This window comes from Sturnus vulgaris, chromosome Z, assembly GCF_052056855.1.
Source record: "Sturnus vulgaris isolate bStuVul1 chromosome Z, bStuVul1.hap1, whole genome shotgun sequence".
Classification (NCBI taxonomy): domain Eukaryota; kingdom Metazoa; phylum Chordata; class Aves; order Passeriformes; family Sturnidae; genus Sturnus; species Sturnus vulgaris.
Genome location: NC_142283.1, coordinates 57,089,956 through 57,112,023, shown reverse-complemented (window position 1 = coordinate 57,112,023; position 22,068 = coordinate 57,089,956). Strand labels below are relative to the sequence as shown.

The 22,068-nt window shown below is 50.6% G+C and overlaps 2 protein-coding genes across 6 annotated transcripts; both read left to right on the top strand.

The window, feature by feature from the left end:
• The first annotated feature begins 361 nt into the window (after nucleotides 1-361).
• FOXD1 (forkhead box D1) lies at nucleotides 362-7,480 on the top strand. 5 transcript variants are annotated; one of them, XM_088156236.1, is made up of 4 exons: nucleotides 362-5,375; nucleotides 5,527-5,647; nucleotides 5,794-5,928; nucleotides 6,161-7,480. In XM_088156236.1, exon 1 carries the CDS (start codon nucleotides 362-364, stop codon nucleotides 1,628-1,630), a length of 1,269 nt encoding a protein of 422 aa, XP_088012362.1. In that variant the 3' UTR covers nucleotides 1,631-5,375; nucleotides 5,527-5,647; nucleotides 5,794-5,928; nucleotides 6,161-7,480. The 5 variants fall into 5 exon arrangements, with proteins under 5 accessions (XP_088012362.1, XP_088012359.1, XP_088012361.1 ...); XM_088156233.1 differs by having other exon boundaries at nucleotides 5,527-5,928; XM_088156235.1 differs by having other exon boundaries at nucleotides 362-5,647; nucleotides 5,823-5,928.
• On the top strand, nucleotides 5,940-7,480 carry LOC148219858 (uncharacterized). Its single transcript, XM_088156237.1, has 2 exons — nucleotides 5,940-6,297; nucleotides 6,418-7,480. The coding sequence occupies exons 1-2, from the start codon at nucleotides 6,051-6,053 to the stop codon at nucleotides 6,804-6,806; spliced, it is 636 nt and encodes a 211-aa protein (XP_088012363.1). The 5' UTR covers nucleotides 5,940-6,050; the 3' UTR covers nucleotides 6,807-7,480.
• Nucleotides 7,481-22,068: the final 14,588 nt, after the last annotated feature.

The window sequence follows — 22,068 nt, the reverse complement described above, 5'->3', positions numbered from 1 at the left end:
AGAGACGGCACAACCTCCCTGCTCCCACAATAACCGATCCCAACCGAAAAAAACCTAAAAAGATCTCCAAAAGAGGGGAAGGGAGGGGAAAAAAGAGAAAGAGAGAAATCCAAACGGCAGCAAAAAATACCCCGAAACAAAACCCTGACCAGCCGCCGCTTCCGAGAGGGCGGCGGGAGCGCTCCAGAGGAGCGGCAGCGGCGCTGGGGGCCGGCGCGGCTCGGAGCGGCCCGCCTGCCCGTGGCGGCGGCGGGGCGGCTCTCAGCGGAGCGGCGCGGAGGCCTGGCGGCGGCGGGGAGAGCGTCCGCTCGCCTGCCGCGCCGCGCCGGCCGCCACCGATGCGCTGCCCCGCCGCCACGCCATGACCCTTAGCTCGGAGATGTCCGAGGCGTCGACGCTGGCTGAGGAGACCGACATTGATGTGGTGGGCGAGGAGGACGACGAGGAGGACGACGAGGAGCCACAGACCCTCCGCCGCCGCCGTTCCTACGCCGAGGACGAGGAGGAGGACGAGGACGACGACGAGGAAGAGGACGAGGAGGATGTGGGCGACCTCCACGCCGCCGCCCTGCTGCCGCGGTCGCCCGTGCGCGGTGGAGGCGTAGGTGGCGGCGGCGGCGGGGCGGGCGGCGGGGACGCTGCCGGTGGCTCTCGGCCCCCCTCGCGGGGTGGCCCGCAGAAGGCGACGGCGGGCGGCGGTGGGGCGGGCGGCGGCGGCGGCGGCGGCGGGGCGGGCAGCGGCGGCGGGAAGAACAGCCTGGTGAAGCCGCCCTACTCCTATATCGCTCTCATCACCATGGCCATCCTGCAGAGCCCCAAGAAGAGGCTGACGCTGAGTGAGATCTGCGAGTTCATCAGCGGGCGCTTCCCCTACTACCGGGAGAAGTTCCCCGCGTGGCAGAACAGTATCCGCCACAACCTCTCCCTCAACGACTGCTTCGTCAAGATCCCCCGGGAGCCCGGCAATCCTGGCAAGGGCAACTACTGGACGCTGGACCCCGAATCCGCCGACATGTTCGACAACGGGAGCTTCCTGCGCCGCCGAAAGCGCTTCAAGCGGCAGCAGCTCCCGGCGCCCGAGCTTCTGCTGCGCGCCGTGGACCCAGCCGCCTTCCTCCCGCAGCCTCCGCCGCAGCCCCCGCAGCAGCCGCCCTGCGCCTACGGACCCTACGGCTGCGGCTACGGTCTCCAGCTCCAGCCTTACCACCCCCACTCCGCCCTCTTCGCCTTCCACCACCCCTCTCCACCGCCCCGCCAGCCCCCCGCCGCCCCTGGCAGCGCCCCCGGTGCGGCGCTGCCCCCCGCCGCCGCCGCGCCGCCGGGCCCCTTGCTGCCGGCGGCGGAGCTGGCACGGACGCCCTTCGGCTACGCGCACCCGCTGGGCCCGGCGCTGGCGGCCTCGCTGCACTCCGCCAAGCCCGGCAGCGGCGCGGCGCTGGCCCGCTCGCCCTTCTCCATCGAGAGCATCATCGGGGGAAGCCCCGGCCCCGGCGCGGGCAGCAGCTGCGCCTCGCAATCGACCGCGGCGCCGGGGCTGGCCCGCTCGCTGGGGAGCGCCGGGAGCGGCCTGCCCCCCGCCGCAGCCCTGCCCGCCACCCCCGGCTTCGCGGCACGGATCTCTAACTGTTAAGTGTTTGGGAGTCTTTCCGAAGGTAGGATCTGGGGTATCTCCTTTCTCCGCCGCTCGGACGCCCGGCGGACGCTGCCCGCAGGGGCTGCCTGTCTTTGCGTGGGGATAATTGTGACGGGGCTCGGGGGCCGTCCGCCGGACCTCCCGTGACCTTCACTAGTGCAAAGCCAGGTGTAGATCTAGATGCTGCACGGGCAGGCGGTCACTACATCGGAAAGTTACTCGCTACTCCTTAAAAAGAAACAAACACGGTGATAAATAATGTCTCTAAACTGTTAAAGTTCAGAGATTCTCAGGTCTAGGAGCTTGAAAACACTAATGTACAGGAGAAAGAAAGGCTTGAGGGAGGACAGCAGAGCAATACTTTTTCATTTAGTACACTTGTCTCATGTACTTTTATAAAAGAAAAGATTAACGTGTTTACACAGAAGAAAGTCAAGATTATCATTTCTTATTTTAACCTGTGTTTTGTATTATAATAGACTTATGGAGTTTTTTATTTTGTACTTTATGCGTATTCTTTACAAGGAATATTGTTAAAATTACTGGCAAGTATTATTGTACCATTTTAATGTAAAATTTTTACACATTTTCAGAAATAAAATTTTTAATTTTCAAAAAAAAAAAAAAAAAAAAAAAAAAAGGAATCAAAACCAAACCCAAAGACCAAAGGAGCCCAGCCAAACAATTGGCTTTGGATCCTTCCTTCCTTAACACTTCTTCTTTCTTTGGGACACTGATATTTTTTTCTTTGGGATTAATAGCACAATAGTCAAGGAATATGTCAGCTTGAAATTTCATATGTGCAGATTTGACCGCAAAGAAGAAAATAAAAATACAGTCTTTGCAGTCAATGCATTGTTAACCCTAGAAGATAAAGAAAGACAAAAAAACCCCAAACACCCAAACAAATCAAACAATCAAAAAAAGAAACCAAAAAAAACCCCAAAACCACAACGCCAACAAAAAACCCCAACAAAACAAAAAAACGGTCTACAAAAAACAGCAGGAACGAAAGAGGGGATAAATAGAAATAGGTCTCTCTGGAGGGAGTAAAGCCCATTTCTTTAAGGCACCAATCAGGGGATTGATTAAAAAGCCGGTTTAAAACTATTTTTATACTTTTGGGTGTGTTTTAAATCACAACTGCATCATAGTTTGGTTTCCAAGAGGCCCAAAGGAAAATACTACTAATAAAGGGCATGCATTGAACTTAAGAGAGATTTGTTCTAGACACTTATGTTTCTGTGACGATAATAGCGGCATGTGTTTCTACTTTTCAATACATAAAATATAAAATGCGCTTTGTAAAATCCTCGTGTGACGAGTTGATTAAGTTTATAAGCTGTCGAAGTAAGGATATTTAAATGCACAAAACAATCCATGAAAGCAGCTTTTCTGATTCCAAACACTCATTTTTAACAACATAAGGTCGATAGATATCTATTTTATAGACAAAAAAAAAATTTAACTAAAAATCCGGCCTCAAATATTCAGAGCTTATATATGGAAAAGAGAATCGCATGTTTTAAGAATAAGCGTGTGAATGCTTGTTGTGGGCTAGGAATATGCGTTTTTCAAACCAGGGAGGCGCTTTTCAACTACGACTGTATTTATAACAATTTAGGAGACTCGGGGATCAACTATGTGAATTTTCATAATAAAAAAATAAAAAGGGAGGGATGCCTTTTAGTGCTCTTTGGGCTGAGAAGGGGTTTTATGTATGGAAGTACTTCGTCGCCTTGATTTTAAATATTCTGGTAGATAGAAAATGGTCCTTCTCCGTTTTGGTTTTTTTTGGTTTTTTGGTTTTTTGTTTTTTGGTTTTTTGGTTTTTTTTGTTTTTTGTTTTTTTGTAGCAATGCTGTGTTAAAATAGTGGGTTTCAAAAAGCAGGAGGACTGGACATAAGATCTCTGCTGGGCTCCATTTGCAGTCTGGAGCTGGAAGGCCTCTTTGAGTGTCCCGGGCTCCTTAACAGAAAAAGAAGTAAAGTCCGTTCTAATTTCTAAAACAAAAGGGAAAATACCCCAGAGGCACTGTGTACGTATCCTCTGGGGAGAGCGAGTCTTTTTCACGAGAGACCAATAAATTCACTTTCCTCGGGACTGGCCAGGGGATGCGCCGAGCCGACGGGCCGGTGCAGCGTGGAGTACCGAGCTAAGCAAAGGCCCCCCTCGGAGAGCCAGATCAAGCAGGGAAAGGTTTTGCGGGGGAGAAGGCAGCTGTGGCCGTGTGGTGCGAGGCTCCCCGAGGAGGGATGCTGCTGGCCCTCAGTCTGGGTTCTGTCCGCTCGAGTCCTAGCGATTTTCACGAGCAGTTACATGAGAAGGGTAGATTCCGGCGACCCACCCTGTGTTTGTTTCTCTTGGCTTCTCCGCAGTAAACCCTGGAGAGCCCGGCGACCTCCCCCACGCAGAGCCCAGCCCGGCCCAGGCCGGTGGACAGTGGGGTCCGAGTGTGCCCACCGCCCGTTCCTCAGTTCTTCTCAGAGGTGTTTATGGCAAGTAAACTGCTTGGCCACTTGTTCATTCCATGCTTTTCGCCGGTTGCCTGCATCTCGTGTGGACCTTCCCTTGGGAGTTGGTAGGGAAGCTGACAGGAGCAAATTGCAGTAGGCGGTATAGATTTCCTTTTTTACTGTAAGGAAAGGGGGTCGAGGAAGAGGTCTGGGGTCGTGGTGAAGGACCCTTTTGCCTGTTCTCCTCGGGTCGGCGGGGAAGCCGCCTAGACTCGGTCCCCGTCCCGAGGGTCCCTGTTTCCCCGCTGCTGCCTCGGAGCAGGTGCCGCCAGAAAAGGCGCCGGTCCCACAGCCCTTTGATGAGCTCGCAGCACAGCCGGGCCGCAGCGCCCCATTCGCATGCTAATAGCCCGCCATGCTCTCCGCGGCTTTCAAGACTAACAGAGAGGCTGACAGTGTCGTCCTCGCAAGGACTGAGCCCGGACGAACAATTCCTCCAAAACAGTCTGGGCCCTAATAAACAATCTGGTAGGACATGCAGTATAGTATCGCCTCCTTCTCCTCCCAGAGACAAAGTGTGGATTCATTAACCCGTCTCCTTGCTCATCATATCCCCGTAGGGCTGAGACGAATTACTGGATCTGAATTGGGAGGGGATTGCTCTATGAGGGGCTAATGTTTCAATCAGTTCATCCTGAAGGACCACACAAAAAGAAACTTTTTAGTTTATGGTGCTATTATGCGGAGTTTTAATCTAGGGATAGATTTAGCCAAATGTTATCTATTGGGAATTTAATGAAGCCCTTATGTATTCAATCGTCTTTTATGCCACACACAGTGTCTCTATCCAGAAATGTTTCCTTCCACATAGTTCTTTGTTTCTGATGGGTGATTTATATATTTTTAACTAGGTTTTAAAAAAAAAAAAATAAATTCAAGTATCTCGTATAACATTTCTCTTAAGCAGGACTGTGTTAGGTCCCTTCCCACATCCCCTATAAAAGAGGTTTCCCTCTCCCTCCCTGTTTTCGAAGATGATTATTTTGCACGTCCACACACTCTGCCCTTCCCGCAGAAGCGCTCTCGCTGCCTTGTGCAGACGAGCCGGACGTCGTGCCCACTCTGTCGACACCGCCATGGGCTGCGACAGGCGGCGCAGCCGGGGTCTCCGGCCGAACCCCGTGGCTTCCGTGCACAACTCCCCGGCCCAGAAGCTGCTCTCAACCCAAACCTTCCCCACCCACACCTCCTTTGGACCACACCTTCGGTCTGGTTTGTATTTTAGGTGCGGTGAGAAGCACCGGGAGTCAGCGGGGTGCACATCCCGTGCTTGCGGGCTGGTTTCAAATACCCAGGACCGTCCCCATCACCAAGTCCGGAAGATGAAAGACGGGGACGAGGCCCTCACCTGCTCTCAGCTGCTCCCTTTCTTGCAGCGCTGGTGGCGAGAGTAGAGCGCACTGGTCGGCCCCGTGGAGACTGAGGCCTTTTCGGGGGATCTGTGGAAAACTGGATCTGGTTTAACTGTCCCTTGGCACGGCCCTGAGACTCCACTCCGTATGTAGTACTTTCCATTAGTACTTACAGTAAGTACTGCTGTAGTCTCTGATAATATTGTATTTGACAGAAGTAATGGAAACTATGATCGATGCCAAACCCTCTCTGCTCTGGAACTTGCTAACCACTGCAGATCCGTTTTTCAGCTTGTTCACAGTGGCTTCCCCACCTGCAGTGGTATTTCTCCTCCTTCCCTCGGCGGTGAGCCGCACACACCATCGGAACTGAGCACCGGCGGGGACTGGCTTCCATGTGCCCGAAGCTAGGTGCATCCCGACCAGGTAGGTGTCCGCCTCCGCCGTTCCTCACCCCCAGGCCCCAGTAACCGGCTGCAAGTGACTGCAAGGCCTCTCCACCCTTCTCCTAAAGTCCTTTCTCCTTTCCAACCCTCTCTGTGAGAGTCATGTTGAGCAGAGGCCGTTGGGTCTCTGTTCTCTGCCCCTTCCTGCGCTGCAAAGCGCACCCAAGATGTGGAGGAGACATTCACCCAGAGGTGTGTGTACGTGTGTGCAGGAGAATGGCACTTCAGGAGGTAACAAGCTGCTGCCGGATCCGCGCTGCGGCAACAACCATGCTCGGTGCCTCATTGCGCAGCTCAGTGCCCGTCGATTTTGGGGAGAGACGGAGAAATGAACGCGAGTTCCAAGTCGGTAAACCACTTGCTCTTGTTTTTCACTTGCGGAAAAGCTCTGTTTCCCCGCCGCCAGTCCCCCTCCCCTGGAGGTGTACTGCGGACAGCCGGCCCTGGGGACACGCCGGCCCCTTCCCAGACGCCTGGCTCGTTTCGCCTCTCGGTTACCGGCAAGACCGAAAACAACAAAGGCAAAGGCTGCGGGGTCGGGAAGGCACGCACGGGGAACCCCTCGGCCAGACTCGCGAGCAGCCCGGCTGCCGCAGTGCGGGTGGCACCGCGGGCTGTGCGCGGCTGCGCAGCGGAGCCGACCCTCCTCGGCCTCGCCAGTGCTCCGCCGAGCCCGCGCCTGTGAGCGGGGAGGCACCGGGCGGCGTCTCCGCGGGAATCACCGCGGGAAGCTCACGGAAGATGCATAGCGTACGAAGATGTGCCCTCAGTGCAGCAGTGAGCGAGACCAGAGGCACCCGCTGCGCTCTGCGTCACGGAGAGAACTATCGGCTGGGCACCGCAGCGCCCAAAATGTAGAAAAACATATAGACTGGACTGGGCGAAAGGCTTTTTTGTTGTTGTTGTTGCTGTTGCTGTTTTGTTGAGTTTTTTTGTTGTTTTTTAAAGCCCGGTGTCTAGCCAATTTCAGAAATTCTACCGCTGGGCTAAATTTGTAGTTATGGGTTTTTTTTATTTTTCTAATCAAAATAATTAAACCTGCCCTTTCTCTAAGCCACAGGAGACCTGTTGAATTGATTCTGTTTCCCTTTCGCTGATGCAGTAAAAAGGCATGCAGAACTCTGCGAGCCCCATATTTAGATGACAGATTATGCAATTTATGTTAGTAGCAAAAGGATAATTAGATAATTCAGTTGTTGCATTAATTCGTTTCTTAAGGCTAGGAAAGTCTTATCTCTACGGTAAATCTGAAGGTATTTCTGTCCCCTGCGTGCAACAGGAAACCATGTGAGAACATCGAAACGCGTCTGAACATTCAGGAGTGTGTTTCTCGCACCCGGCGATATCACCATCCGGTGCCCGCCCTGCGGTCATCATTCCTGCTAATGCCCAGGCTTTGGCAAGTCCTTTAAAAGCCGTGAATGTCTCTTCGTACCGCAGTGGTCATCGGACTGCTTCTTTAGTTTCATTGCAGGGGAGTGCATGCACACCTGTATATACGAGATACATTAAATACATAAAATCAAGATTAATGAGGTGGATTCCCTGAGTTTTCTTTTTGTAAAATAAACACTGTCACGTCTGCTTATTCAGCAACAATCAGACGAAACAGATAGCTTTCTAATATACGGGTATACAGTGAAATTCCACCTGTCGGATGCACAAGGGTGGGGGGGTGGGTAGAGGAAAACAGCCTCTTTTAATAAGTAGACGATTAAAAGAACCATTAGTGAGAGAAAAAAAGGAGAAAAGCTACCCAGTGCAGAGCGAGATATATCCGATGTATCAGTCGACTTTCCTCGAAAATGGACGGGATCGGAAATTACAGATCATGGAAAAAAAAACCTTATACTTTCTTTCCAGCCTGCCTCTGATTTCACAAAAGGCCGTCTGGGGTTGTTCGATGGGCTCTGTCAAACATCTCTCCCTCCTTAATGGAAGTCCTTAACCTGTCTTTCTCCGTTCAGACGGCGCTGCCGATAGGGCAGCGCACTCCAGTGTGTATCCTTGCACTGTCCCTCGAGCCTCGGCAGCCGGAGACCCCGCTAACACCACACCGCAGACTTCTTCCCTTCTACTTCTCGCTCCTGTATGAGAAGCCAAAGGGCTTCTCTGAAAATTAACCGCTTTAGATCGCTTTCAGCCCTACTTCCATCACGATGTCTCTCTTCCTGGTGCTCTAATATCTGGCGGCCGGTGATTTTCGGTAGAATCCCCAGTCCCGCCAGTCCGCCCCTAAGGCAGGCTCCCCGTCCCGCGCACCGGAGCGGGGCTACTGACAAGAGATGTGAAGCGGAGTGGATGGTTTTGCTCTTAAAAAGACACTCTTCCCCTCCAGCCTCCTCCCCACCCAGAAGGAGTCCGCAACAACTTGCTAACACATGGGCAAGCCAAACCTAGCGCTTCCACAAGAGATTTTGAACCCGGTCCCGGAGATGCTGCTGCGCCTGCGGCTGCAAGACGGCGCGGTTCGCCCGGGTAAGCGGTACAAAGCCCCGCGGCCGTGCCGGGGCGGAGTCGGGGGCGCTGCCGCCAGACCGGCAGGAGGGACCGTGCTCTGTGCCTCCTCCCGGCCCCAGGTATGCTGCCGTCCTAACAGGGCTGTCGCGGCCGCCCGCCGGTAGAGCAGACCACTGCTGCCGTCTACGGAGCACTCTGGGTTCATAACTCCTCCCGAGGAGGACAACCTTCGGCCCAGTCCCGTCCTGCCGTCGACACCCACCGTGGGGCGCGCGGGGGCGTGTGGGGTGAGGGGAGCCCGGTGCCGACGCTATAAATCCCTCGGCAATTGAGTTCTGCACCTTTGATTTGGAAAATCGGATTCTTTGAGTGGAAACAGTTGACAGGAACTTAAAAGGATTAGCTGCATTCCACACAGGATCATTTTTACTCGTAACATTTTGAAACGATTGATCCCTTCCAGACCATAAACAATGTCCAGAAAAATGATCTAACGAGACTGCCATTGTTTCCTTTTGTCTACGAATCCCCTTTCGCCAGCAATTTGATTAGGGACTTTGACAAGCTGGATTGTAATCACAGACACACAGACACATACGCACACACAGTCACACACACACACACCCTTTTCCCGAGATAAGTATCGAATTTGAAACAGTTCGTAATTTGGTCCATAATCTCAATCTGCCAGAAATCGAGCATGTGCGGACAAAGGCAGGTGGGGGAAGAAGGAGAAAGGAGAGCGGGACGGAGAGGAGTGGGAGCTCAATTATCACTTAATGACGAAATGAGAGGTGGGAGCGGTTCCCAAGCTTCTCTTGTTGGCTTTTGTACCGGCGTGGCAGAAGAAAGAGAAGGCCCACAGGTGCATAAGCCTGCTCGGAACACAGAGCGTAGAATACAACACGCGCGGCCCCGTTCCCCACCGTGGCCCGAGATGACTCGAGATTCGCGGGCTCTGTTTTATCCCTCTCCCCTCTTCTTCCCCTCCCGTCTGAGGGCAGGAGAGTTAACCCGGAGACATTAACGGGGGAGGGAGCGAGGAGGCTCTGCCCTGTCGTGCTGACTTTTCCTCTGTTTTGACACCTGCGCGCACTGCCCCATGCTCCTCTCCCTGATTTATCGCCCAATTAAAGGTTCAGCCTTCCTTGAGCCACCCGTGCTGCCTTCGCTCGACGGGTCTCCGCGGCTGACGTCTCCCCGGCGACAGCACGGGAGGTGATGGGTCAAGGTGGCCTTCTTTCGGCCCCTTCTGTTTCTCTTTCCTCCCCTCCGTATCTGTGTGAGGCCAGGGCCCCGTGTCCCAGGAAGGAGCCGGCGAGGGCCGGAGTGGTGTCCAATGGCGCGTCCCGGCCCGGGGCTGTGCCGTGCAGCGAGGAGTGCTTCCAACCTGGATAGGGGGAAAATTAACCCAGGAGAAGCACCTCAAATGTATCTCCCCTTCAATTAAGACACAGCAGCCCCTTCCCGTCAGATTTCTCTGGACATGTTCTTCCTGTCAGGCTCCGGGATCTTCTTTCTTCTTTCTTCTTTCTTCTTTCTTCTTTCTTCTTTCTCTTGCTTTTCTTTTTCTTTTTCTTTTTCTTTTTCTTTTTTTTCTTTTATTCACTTTATCTCTTTTTTTCCTCACACTGAGAACAAGAGGTTCCCCAGCACAAACTGGTAACATTGAGCATCTTCCTAACTTAACTGTGTCTTCCTTGTATCTATCAATCCACCTTTCTAATTAGACTAATTAGAAGATATGTGGAGTGTTGCTGGGTCCATAGACTAAACTGCTTAGGGCTTCTGAAAGGAAAGCTGAATGCCCGCCATGGGAGGTGGCCATTCAGGGGTACGGTAACAGTTGCTACATTTATCTCCTGCTATTGAAAAGAGCTCTGCTTAAAGCTCGATTAAAATGTTTGGAAACTAATGCCACCCTGGATCCCTCTCTAATTAGAGGGCTGGATAGATCACCCTGAACAGTCAAAAGGAACTCCTTCCCCGTCTTGGCTTCTCTGTTCAGCAGAATTTCTTCTTTCCCCACAACCCCGCCCCCACCTCCAAAAGAGAAAGAAGGAGGGGAGGCGGGGGAGAGAGCTGGAAAGGAGAGAAGATGATAACGGAGCTATAAAAACGGGTCAGAGAAATGGTGCTAGGCCAAAGTCTTTCTCCCCAAGCGTTATGTTTCGTCCCGGTTTTTTCCTGACGGCAGGCAGAGGCTCTTCTTCCTGGATTCCTTTTCAGAGGTCGCAATAGGTAAAGGTTGGGCAGCTCCTTCTCCGCTTCCTGCTGCAAGCCAGTCAGGGGCTCGGGGAAGGGGAAAAGCCGTCGCCGTCCTCCCCTCGCATGCACAGGTGCGGAGCGCGTAGCCCGGCTCCCTTCTTGCCCCGCTGCCCTCCTCTCTGTGCCCTGCTGGCCTTGTTCAGAAAGAATAATGCAGCAAAAAAGGGGAGGATGGAGGGTGGGGAAAAGTCACCCACGGAAATGACGGCTCCTGTCCCCCAAACGTTGCTTGCAGGATGCCCAACGCAGAACAGCAGTTTCCAATAGGCCGCCTGGCTGAGTGAAGGAAGGATGGCTGGAAATCCCTCCCCAGGGTACCCTGTTCCTCCATCTCTAACCTGAGAACATCACCGCGCACCTAAGTACCCATATACGCATTTCTATGCGCCCGCGGGGTGTGCGGAGGGCGCGGGCAGCCCTCGGGTCGCCCCGCTCCCGGGAAAGGTAGCCTCAGCCGAGCACTCCGTCTGGCACCTCGCGAATTTGCCGCGCAGTTTCTTCCCCGTACTACAGAGATACATTTTGTCGTCATAAAGGCGAGTCAACGATTGGCGCTGACGAGGGAAAGGATCAGGAAAATGTTCTCTTCATTAACTCGAGCCTGTTACACAGATGACTTAATTTACGGGATAGTTATGACCAGAAGTGCCTGAAAAGAGCTCACGCTCATGACTCGGCAGGCGATGAGCCCGCTACAGCCGGCTGTGACTCGGGGTAGCGCCCCGTCTCTGTGCCGGCAAACAAGGGTGCAGCGGCGGCCCCGCCGGTACCATGGGGTGAGTAGGGGGCTGGTGGTGCGGATTTCACCCCCTGGCCTTTGGTGATTACAGCGCACCGAGTGTCGGCAGAGACAATAAAGCTGGGATTTGGGTTTTTTTTAATTGTTGTTGCTGTTCTTCTTGAGAACAATGTTGTGGGCGTTCTAGATAAAATGTCCAACCTACCAGGGAAAGATATCCGCATCCCGTTTTCCCCGTATTGCCCCAGGAGAGGCCCCTCTGAGCCTCTGGCAGGTGGGATCTCCTGAGAGAAAGATGTACGGAGGCGTCAGACACAGAAATCCAGCTGACATCTTCCCTTTCTTTCAAGTCTCCAGAGTCACCTTATCCTGAAACCCTCTGCAGGTGGGGGGAACAGAAAAGAATTGAGAGGATCTGCTTCTCTTCGTCCCAGTAGTCAGACGACGCTACCAGAGGGGGAAGGACTTGCTAAAGACCCGGATGAGCCGGCAGGTGGGAAGCGGGTGGCTCCCGCAGTGTCCCGGCTCTGCCGCGCTCTTCCTCGGCCACGCAGGGGGCTGTTCACTTTGTACTATGTCTAATCCCAGTGAACTCAACAGGACAAGTCCCAAGGACAAAACCGATCAAATATTTCCCTTAGGGACATACGGGGAGCTGCTCACGCTGTATCATGTCTAATTCCAGTGAACTCAACAGGACGAGTCCCAAGGACAAAATAGATCAAATACTTCCCTTAGGGACATAGAATTTTTTTCCTTCCCCCTCCAAAAGCGAGTCCAGCTCAGAGGACAGATTTTTTCGGCTGCAGAGAGTGCATCTCTTCCTAAAATGTTCTCGAATGATCTCACTCCTGCCCCACTGGGGACAGCGGATTGAGGGACTCCTTTGGGACCCACCTACGCGATTGAGAGGGGAGACCCCTCCGTCAGAGGGAGGAATTTGCCCCTGGGGGACGAGCAGAAAACTTTTTCACGTCTGCTGGGCCTCACTGAGCTGCTGAGGATATAAGACAGAGCGCGCATACACACACACAGAGTCTCCAAAAGGCAGGTTTGCCGCTTGCTCCTGCTCATGGGCTATGTCCCTGCCTACACCCCTCCAGCACGCAGAGCACCTAGGGAATTTCATCACGCAATGCAAGTCCAGAGATGTCCAAGATACAGTCAGGAAGAGTGCCCAGACTCTAAGGACCAATGAACTGCATGACAGATAGTCGAGTTTGCGGAGTTTTATTGAGTTTTAGTGTTTCTTAATTTTAGTGTACAGGATCTTCCCAGGGCCACTGTCTGCATTTCTAGAGCCCAAGGATAGACACTGATCCTGGTGACCTCTGTCTTTTGGAAAACAAGCAGATGAAGACAGAGCTTCGTGTCCAGACCCAAGGCAGCTGCAGCTGTGTGCCTGGTAGTCCATTGCAATCAGCAGGTGGCTGAGCTGTTTGTCTACACTTTACATGTTTCACATTACTTTCCTCGTGGGCGTTATACAGTAAATTTCCTTGTTAGCGCCGGTATTTTATCTCTTTTTTAAAAAATTATTTTTCCTTGTTTGTTTTTTAATAAGTTCGCTTGCGGAATTTCTGCAAGCAGCAGAGAGGCAGAGCTCTGGGATGAGAGGTTTAGCTGAAACCTGTGCCCTGACACCGATCCACTCCTCTATTGCTTCTAGTCTGCGTTACGTCTTTGCCTCGGATGTCTTTTGTGTGGTCGTGCCATTCACCCCAGGCTGGTCAAGAAGGCAGGAGGTGGGAGATTAGATGTTTTTGAGGGGGGAGTGGGGAAGAGAGAGGGGAAGGCTGAGGGTAGAAGATGGGTTGGGCTTCTCTGAAATCCAGACCTCAGTAAAAATTCCGCACAGGAGGGGGTACGGAATCATAGCCGCCCCTCGAATAAGATGTGTGGAGCTAGGGACATTTCTCTCTCTCTCTTTTTTTTTTCTCTTTCTTTTTTCTTTTTTCTTTTTTTTTTTTTTTTCAGTGGGTGCCTCGGTAGAAGCAGGTTGATGCAAGGGGCCCCACGCCACCCCGCCCCGCTGGGGGACGGCCTCTCCCAGGGCCCCGGGGGCCGCTGCCGCGGTGCTGGTGGGGCGCGAAGGGTCAGGGGCTTTACTAAGGGAGATTTCAGAGGGACGGAGATCTGCGTGTCTGAAAACACGCACTCCTCGCCATCTCCCGCCAAAGCAGCCTTGTGATCTGGCCATCTCAACCAGTCAGAACAACAGCTTTCCCCAGATGTTGACGGCAGAAAGAGATAAAAAGAGAATTGAGATAAATATTTGACCTTCAGGAATGGAAGTTATTAAATCAACACCCCAAAGTTTGCGCTATCTAATGAGTTTTGTCAAACATTATTTTTAAAAAAGAACAGAATATGTGAAGTTTTGCCTTTGGCCAGTGCAGTGGAGCGTAAGAAAAACATATTAATGTACATCATGGAGCCACGCAAGCCACTGCTGGACACATATAACAGAAGGTAAATAGATTATTTTGTTTAACAATGCTGACAGCTTGTATGGAGCAGAATTGGAGGAATCTAAATATTAATAGACTCATTCAAGTGGAGCAAAAGTTACAAATCATTAGCTGAAGAAAGTTGGCTTCCAGCCCACATTCTATAGGGGCATGAGGAAAGCGTGGTAACTGTGCTGTTGCCGGCTACAAAAGGGCAATTTTTGTATATAATTTATTTAGATGAAGTGTGCAGAATGTTTTTATTTGTTCTACTTCTAGCTGTCTCACCTCTGTGTGAACTCCCCAAACCCAGATCTACTCCAAATACTTCTGCTCCCCCTTCTGCACACTTCCCTCCAACGTGTTTGCTTTGGCAACTTTCATGTTCTTGCAAACAATTCTTCCAAAGATATCAATCACTCTTGCACCCAAAGAGAAATACTGTACACTCAATGCGATGACAAAATGAAACATGTTTGAAGCAAACCATGTGTTCTAGTGTGCCAGGGATTATGTTATTTGTTCAGGGAATATGTTCGGAATATTTTAGGCTTCTGTTACTCCTGTGATAGTAAATTTTATTGTCTGCTGTTAGGATTTATTATTTCGGAGACAACTCAAATACCTCTTTACACGTGGAGAGCTTCTAAAGGGGGAAGCCTACTCTGCATCGAGCTGGGGGAATTTATTGGCCCGCGGTACTGCATTTTGTAATGCCGTTCGGCCCGAGACGCGCAGAAACCGCGGCAAGTGGGCCTGATGCCGGCAGTACGGCGGGAGGGCATCACCTGTGCCAGCAGGGCCCACGCGTGCCCCACGCCGGCCGAGGGAACGGAGCCAGCGGCGTCCTGCCACGGAAATCCTCTGCCCGCGGCGGGCGAAGCCGAGGAGCTGGGACCCGTCTGATGCGCCCGCGCGGGGCCACCCGGCAAGCAGGAGCCCCGCCGGCGACGGCTTTGGAACGGCTCGGGAAGGTTGCATCGGCCCCCAGCCAATGCATGGCACTGGTGCGTGCCTGCCCTACCTCCTGTGAAATCTTAATTTCACGTCCTGGTCTTGAGGGAGGTGGGTTATTTGGCGGGGATTTTTTTGTGCATTTTTTTGTATAGTTGTTTTGGGTTGTTCAGAGTTTTTTGTTTATTTTGTTGCTGTTTCTTTGTTTTTTCTTCAGTCTTGTTGGCCAGCGAGATGAGCGTCTCAGCGCGATGGTCACGGTGCGGGTGCTCCCACTAGACATTTCGGGGTTGACTTGCTGGTCCGAAAGCCCGGGGATCTGGGTATCCCCTCGGCTTTGGCTCTTCCATGCGAGCCAGGCTCCACGGCTGTCGTCTCGGCACGGGCAGAGAAGGATCTCCCAGGAATGGCACTCTGCCTCGCCTGTAAAATGCATCAGTGCTCCCCGTCAGATTCTCAGCCGCGGAATTACTCCTCTCTACACTACGTGACTCCGCGCCCCTCTCCCCTCGCTCTCTGCGGGTGGGTGGCTGTGCCCACGGCTCCTTCGCTTCGGTGCGAGGGGCGCTCCGGGCCTCCCGGCATCGTGTCTGGGGAGCTCCCCTGACCTAGCACTCACTCTGCAGCAGCACGAAGTAGCAGCCGTCACCCTTGGCCTGTCCCTTCCGTGCGGGTTGGCTTCGAGGGTGGACCTTCCCGTTCACACAGTTCTATCCCCGCTGCCGCTGCGACTGCGCCAGTGCTGGATCGAAGGAGGTTGAGCTTTCGTTGTTACTGGAAAGTCAGCCTGGTATCTGCACATAATTATGCCATGCTTCTGGTCTCTGAAAAGACCTACTGGATGCCGTTACTGGATGTAACGGGTCTGCGAGTCAGATGCCATTAAATTATCGCGATTATTCATGAGCCGCTGCAGACTCGTTTTCCTGGTTTGGCGTTACTGACCGAAGTGAAAGTGATAGTCCCTTGCTCCAAAAGAAGCAGAGATGACCGAGAGCAGAGCTGCCGCACGAGGAACACCCGACTTTCTGAACAGGAGCATGTTTTAAGCGCAGAATACACACACTTCTCTGAAATTAATTGTTGAACTTCCTTTGGCAGGACTATTACTTGGCCTGCAGTCAGAATGCGCAGCGACTATTTCAAACAGAATAGGTCTTAGCGGATCCTTCAGAGAAAGAAAATAGGTTGTAGGTCATTAGAGCAATAAAAAGAATTTTAGCGCCTTGAAACGACAATGTCGTCTCCCCACGTGCTCCTTGCCCAGCTGGAGAAGCCAGAAAAGGCCTGCTCAGGACAAGGAACAGTGGTTGAGGGGAGCTCTCTGCTTCCCTTCGAGGACAAGGCTTCAAAGCATTAAACGCCCTAAGCAGAGAAGGTCTTCTCACGTTTATCGACAGTGCTAATCTAGGGATACTACCTCCCCGCCCCTCCTCCCCCCTCCCCCACCTCCTCTCCACCGTTCCAAGACGCTCCTCAGGGAAATAATATTTTGTAAAATATTTCCGTGGGGAAAGCAGAGAACGCCTTTTTTTCCTCCCCAGAAAATTTTTTAAACAGCTCTGTGTGTGTGTGTGTTGACTCCGCAAACTCTAACTGGGAGGGATATCCTGTTCTGAAATAGGTGCAACTTTCCCCCTGCACACCTCATGTCAGTGTCAGTGAGTTCTACTGACGTGTTAGGTTGATTTCAGAATAGACATCAAGCCATGGAGCTCCTGCCCATCTCAAAGTGACCGTAGGTGTCTTCTGTCACTGCAGGTAACAGTGAGGCCAAGGAGGTCTCGACCAATTTTTTCAGCGTTAATAAAAAGCGTAATGAGAAAAGTGCGTGCCGGGCTGTAAAACAACAAATAACAAACAATGCCCACCTATCAACCAATCAACAAAACCGCCAAAACGTTAAAGTAAAAAACCCCCAGCTTTGCAGGGGAAAGTAAACTACCGAAGATGCCACGAAAGGCCAGGAAACCTAACAGGAGGCTCTTTTGGTTCTGCGCTTCGTCTCTTGGAAGGAGCTGGACTCGCTGAGAGGAGCCCGATCCCAGCCCGATGATGAGCCGGTGCCAGCAGACACCAGTGGGTGACCACTGCCACTGCTCCCTGCAAGAGAAGAAGAGGCAGTGGAAATAGTGTACATGCGTATTATGACTGGAAGGACGGCTGGGAGCCGGTCTGCCGGGCAGCGAGAGAGCGGGCAGAGGCTTCTCCAGGCAGCTGCATTTATATAGCGGCTCCTTCTGGCTCTGTCCCCTTCCTTGTGATCTTATCACCGTCAATGCAGCATTACGCTATAGAAACGAGCGCTCAAGGCCTGGAGACGAAAAAAAGCTTTGTCGGGTGGAGGTTGTCCAAAGTGGGGGTTCCTTTCCCGGGTTCACTCGGGGTCCGAGTGCCCAGCAGTTAAAGGGCACCGTCCAGAACTCCTCCAGGATGGAGTAATTCGGTTCCGGATTCCGGATCCCCGTCCCAGTTTGTGGCGGCTTCTGATCTTCGGCGAGGACAGTGACACCGCGGGACAGCATGAATGCCCTTGTTTCCAGGATACGACGACGGTATGTATCTGTTCACGGGATATTTTTCCTGTTGGTAAGTACTCAAGGCTTCCTTTGGCTCCGAAGAACACATGGCAAAGCGCGCTGGAAAATGGAACGAGATCTATTTGTGACTGTTCATTTCGTCTACTAGAAAAACTTCTCCCGAATGACTGAAATCCAGCGTCAAGGCAGAATAATCTCAACCACATTTGGTTTCATAGTAAATTAATACTGCACTCTATATAGTTGAACGGAAAGTCGAAAGCCAAACCAAAACCCTTGTCAAAATAAATACTCATCAGCAAATATTTTGATTATTTAAAAATGCTTTAATAAGTGTCTACAATATCAAAGGAAAATTTTAAAAATGATGAGAGAGAAGCGGCGTGTCAGCCCGAGCGCCACATGTCTCGCAGCTCATCCCCAAGTGAGAGACTAGACGTTGATTAGTCGGCATTGTGGGGGGTTGTAGGAATAAGCCCACGGAGTTTTATTTGCTATTATCGCATTCAGCGGCTCGTACGACTCTCCAAGCCTCCAGCTGGGTGTGAGGCTCTGCATCGAGAAGGATGCAGGTTAAAGCAGAAGTTCTAAAAGCATCTCTATCTACCCAAGGCAGTGGAGATTCACTTGTGCTGGCCTACGGGGGCTCGGGGTGCCCCATGAGCCTTGGGGAGATTGAGCTGGTGCCCCCTTTTCACGGGGAGAAGGAGCACTACGGCTCTTCCCGCTCTTTCCCCGGCTGCGCCGGCTGCGTCACCGCCGCTTTGCCTTCTAGGGCTGCGATAAATAGCCCGGGGATTTCTCAGCTTTCTGATCCGCAGGGCTGGAAGCCTAAAATGTCCAAAGCTGGCACAGTGCACGAACTGAAACCTTTATAAACTTGTTTCCCTTTAAGTCTTTATTAACTACCCCCAAGGACCGTGGTTGCTGCTGCTTCTGCTCTTGCACGGCGGTGGTCTGGCACCTCCACGAAGCACACATGCTAAACAGATTAACATGCTTCGGCTGACCCATACTTCACAAACCGGGGATAGAGTTTCTCCAGCTCCATGTGGAAATTAACCTACATGTAGCAATGGTCAGCTGCAAAGAGGGAGTTCCCAAGCAATCTAAACAACCTACAGTTCTTTGTTACTTTTGGCCTTTCCCTTCCCTTTCCATGATTAAATATTTATTAAAATAGGAAACGATTTTTTTATAAAGAAAAATAATAGGAAGAAAACCCCAGCCCAGCAACCTTCTTCCTCCCCTTTGGCCCCTCTTCCCCTTTCGCTGGGTTTATGCACATACTTGCAAGAGCTTTTCGTGCTGGTGCCTTTTTTGGTTGTTGTTTTGAAAACGCAGGGCTTTTTTTTTTTTTTTAATTTTATTTTCTTTTTTCTCTTTTCTTTTTTTTTTCCCCCCTTTTTTTCTTTTCTTTTTTTTTTTCTTTTTCTAAAAGCCGGCTAAAATCTGAGTTGCATGGGTTATTAAATGCTCTTGAAAGACAGGTTAAATGCAAAGGTTTGGGAGTGTTATCAATGTTTGAAAGGCTTCGTTCTCTGATGTCCCCGCTCCCATCATTTACATTTAAAAGCATCCAGAGGCAGAGCTGTTTGTAGGTAGTCGAGCAAGGAGTTTCTAGCATGCTAATCCTACCACTCTCCCTGTGACAGCCTCTTCGCCTTGTCCCTTCGCGAGTTCGATCCAAAACCTTCGCCCCACCACTGCTGCTCCATGTTTTCAGAGGGGAAGAACAACTACAAATAACTGTTGGCTTGTGTCACACGGGGCTGTCAGGGTAATAAACACACGGCTTCTCCCCCAGGAATTCCTAATCCTCCCTGTGTGGCTCTAGCCCTGTGGATAATATCATTACAGGACTAAACAAATAAACAGTCTATCGGAATCAAGCGGGAGGCATTGGGGACCACAATTCCTCTCTGCAAAGATGATACAAGAAAATCTACACTCACGGCTTGGAGAGGATCCAGTGGCTATGAATAGCTGCTCAGTTCTACAGCACTGGCTCTGGGCTGGGAAATGGTTCTGACCCTCCTGCTCTGTATTTGCTTCAATCAATGTGAGCTATTCAGGGCTGTGTTTTCCTTACTGTCCTCTGCTGGGAACATCAAGAACCACTAACACGTTTATGAACCCAGGCTCGGGAAGAAGCTTTTACTGCGAAGTTGGAGCATTAAACCCAGTGACATGAAGGAAAGGTCAATGTGCTTCTGCCAACCAGGAGTTGGGCTTTCTTATGCGATTTCCTGTTGTTCTGGTTGCTGCCTTGTATTTTATAAACTCGCTCACATGCTGGGATGCACAGCCACATTCTTCTTAGTCCTATAAAAAATATAAAAATTAAGGCTTATTCAGCTGCTATCAAGGTCTAACACATACAACCAAGACATTTTAATAATATTCTATAAATTCTGGTTTCAAGTTGCTATAATAAACTTGAACAGAGTATTGTGAACATTAGCACTTATATATTTTGTACCATTCCCCCCCACAACCTACATATATCAAACTTTTCTTATGAATCTGAGTCCATGTCATAAAAATGAAAAAAAAAAATCCCTAAACACATAGCATCGTCACCCCCCGAAATTGCTAATTAATAAATTATATTTCAATGCAGGTTTTTTCCTATGCAATTTTAAGGAGATTTAGTTATCTAAAGCTGTACAATTTTGGGGAGAGAGGTATTTTATTAGATGTCAGACAAGGAGAGGAATAAATTCTTGTGTTGTTATCTGTCATATCCCTTTGCAAGGATTGTTCTGAAATCTGTATTCCACAACTACAAATGCTGGAGATGTTTAGCTCAAATTAAATACTTCCGTTTTTTTTTTCTTCCTACAAACAGCAATAAAATCATCACACCCAAAGTATGCCCTAAAGCATGGGGTCCTACGGAGTTGTGCTTTTCAGAATTTTTATTGACATTTTCTTAGACTGTGCTTCACAATTCTTCTGCCAGGAATTTCATATCCTCTATGGCTATGGCTTCCCTGGGAGATGTGTTCAGGAGTGTACTGCTCAGGATGTAACTGATGTACTTGATTCCTTGTTGGTGCCCAGCAAAGGTCCGTAAAGAACCATCCAGGCTGGGTGACTTCTGACTGCATTGAGAGTGTTTTGGATCACACAGTAGAGATGGAAGGAGCTCCTAAAACTTCTGGGCTTTGACTTGTTCTGTGATATGTTTGATGAAGCAAAAAAGAGGCACTTAGGCCCCCTATCAGTTTCTTTCCCAGTGAAGTGGCATTTTCCCCTTCTTTCTTACCTTCCAGCCAAACTCTGGCCATCTTGCTCCTTACTATGATTTCGGTCCTCCCTAAAGCTGATTTGGCCACTACAGCAGATGTGCCCCATCTCTGTTGTTATTCAGTGGTCCATGATAGGGGGATTCTTCTTGCTTTGGAGGACAAGTTCCAGGCATTTACTGGCAATTTTAGTGACAGAGCAGGGAAGGGGGGGATAAGCAATGCCTATCTGCCCTTTCCACAAGTTGGGATTTAGAGACAGAATCCCTTTTCTCAGTACACAGCCATGCTGAACCTGGGAAAAATGTGCCCCTGATAAGCTTATTGTCAGCCCCATCTTTTGTTAGTGCAGCGACAGACAGAAGCATTCTGAAACAGTTTTGAGGAGAGATCACAATTCATTTTCTTGGGATATGCTGAAAATAGGACTAAAATTTTTGTGTCATTGTCCAGGGACATAACTCATCTATTAAAACCAAGGGGTTAGCAGTTCAGACCACAGGGGAGAAGAGCTCAAAGAAGAAATCAGATTTATTCCCTTAATACGATGAGTTCAGAGTACAGGGATATTTTCTTAGCATGGTTCCTTGCAGCCGTCAAATCACATGGGTGGTTTTAAGATCTGCTTTGCCCTTCCCAAGCTGTGCAAGTTCCTAATGTTAGTCCAGGCCTTCTTACTGGGGAGATTATTAGCATGGGAAAGCTATCACTGAAGAGGAGAGCATGCAGTTTTCCATCCATCAAATGCAAGGCAGGGGGACAGTAGTCAAAGGAACAAAGTTGCCAAAGAGTTACTGGCTCCCACTGCCCTTTTCCATTAATAAACCCCACCACAGCGTGATTGGCTCTGGCCTCCTTTCCATTGTCATAAAGTTGGAATCAAAGAACTTGACTGCTTTTATTGGCAAAACTTTTGCTCCATCAGTGACGTCAAAATGCAGGAGGCGGCTGAGGGTTCACGGGCAGCTCAGCACAGAGCTGGCTTTCTGGGTGAAAGGAGCCTTCTGTCAATGCCCCTCCTGAGACACTTAGGTTTAAGGAAATGTTTGTACTGCTCTAGAAAAAGAACTGGCCGGGTGTTTTTCTTTTGTGCTTAGGTACTCTGAAAGGAATTCCTGTGGGCACAATTATCTCACATATGGCGAGTCAGAAACAAAACAAAACAAAAAAAAAGCCAAAGGGGGAAAGAAAAGAGGAAAGAAGAAAAAAAATCAAAGGTCATTTAGATACTTTGGCCCAGCACAGGAAAGGAGAAAATCCACCTTGGAGGATACAACTTACTTGAGGAGAGCTGGAAAACCATGATCAAAGCAACAGGAAACTGAGAACAAGCAGTGGCCCAGTTAAAACCATTGAAACAAATCCCAGTCTCTGCAAACTGTAGGAACAGAGTGTCAGCATTGCAAATGAAATAGAAAGTGTATGTGTGTACATGTGGTGAACTTCACAGGACTGTAC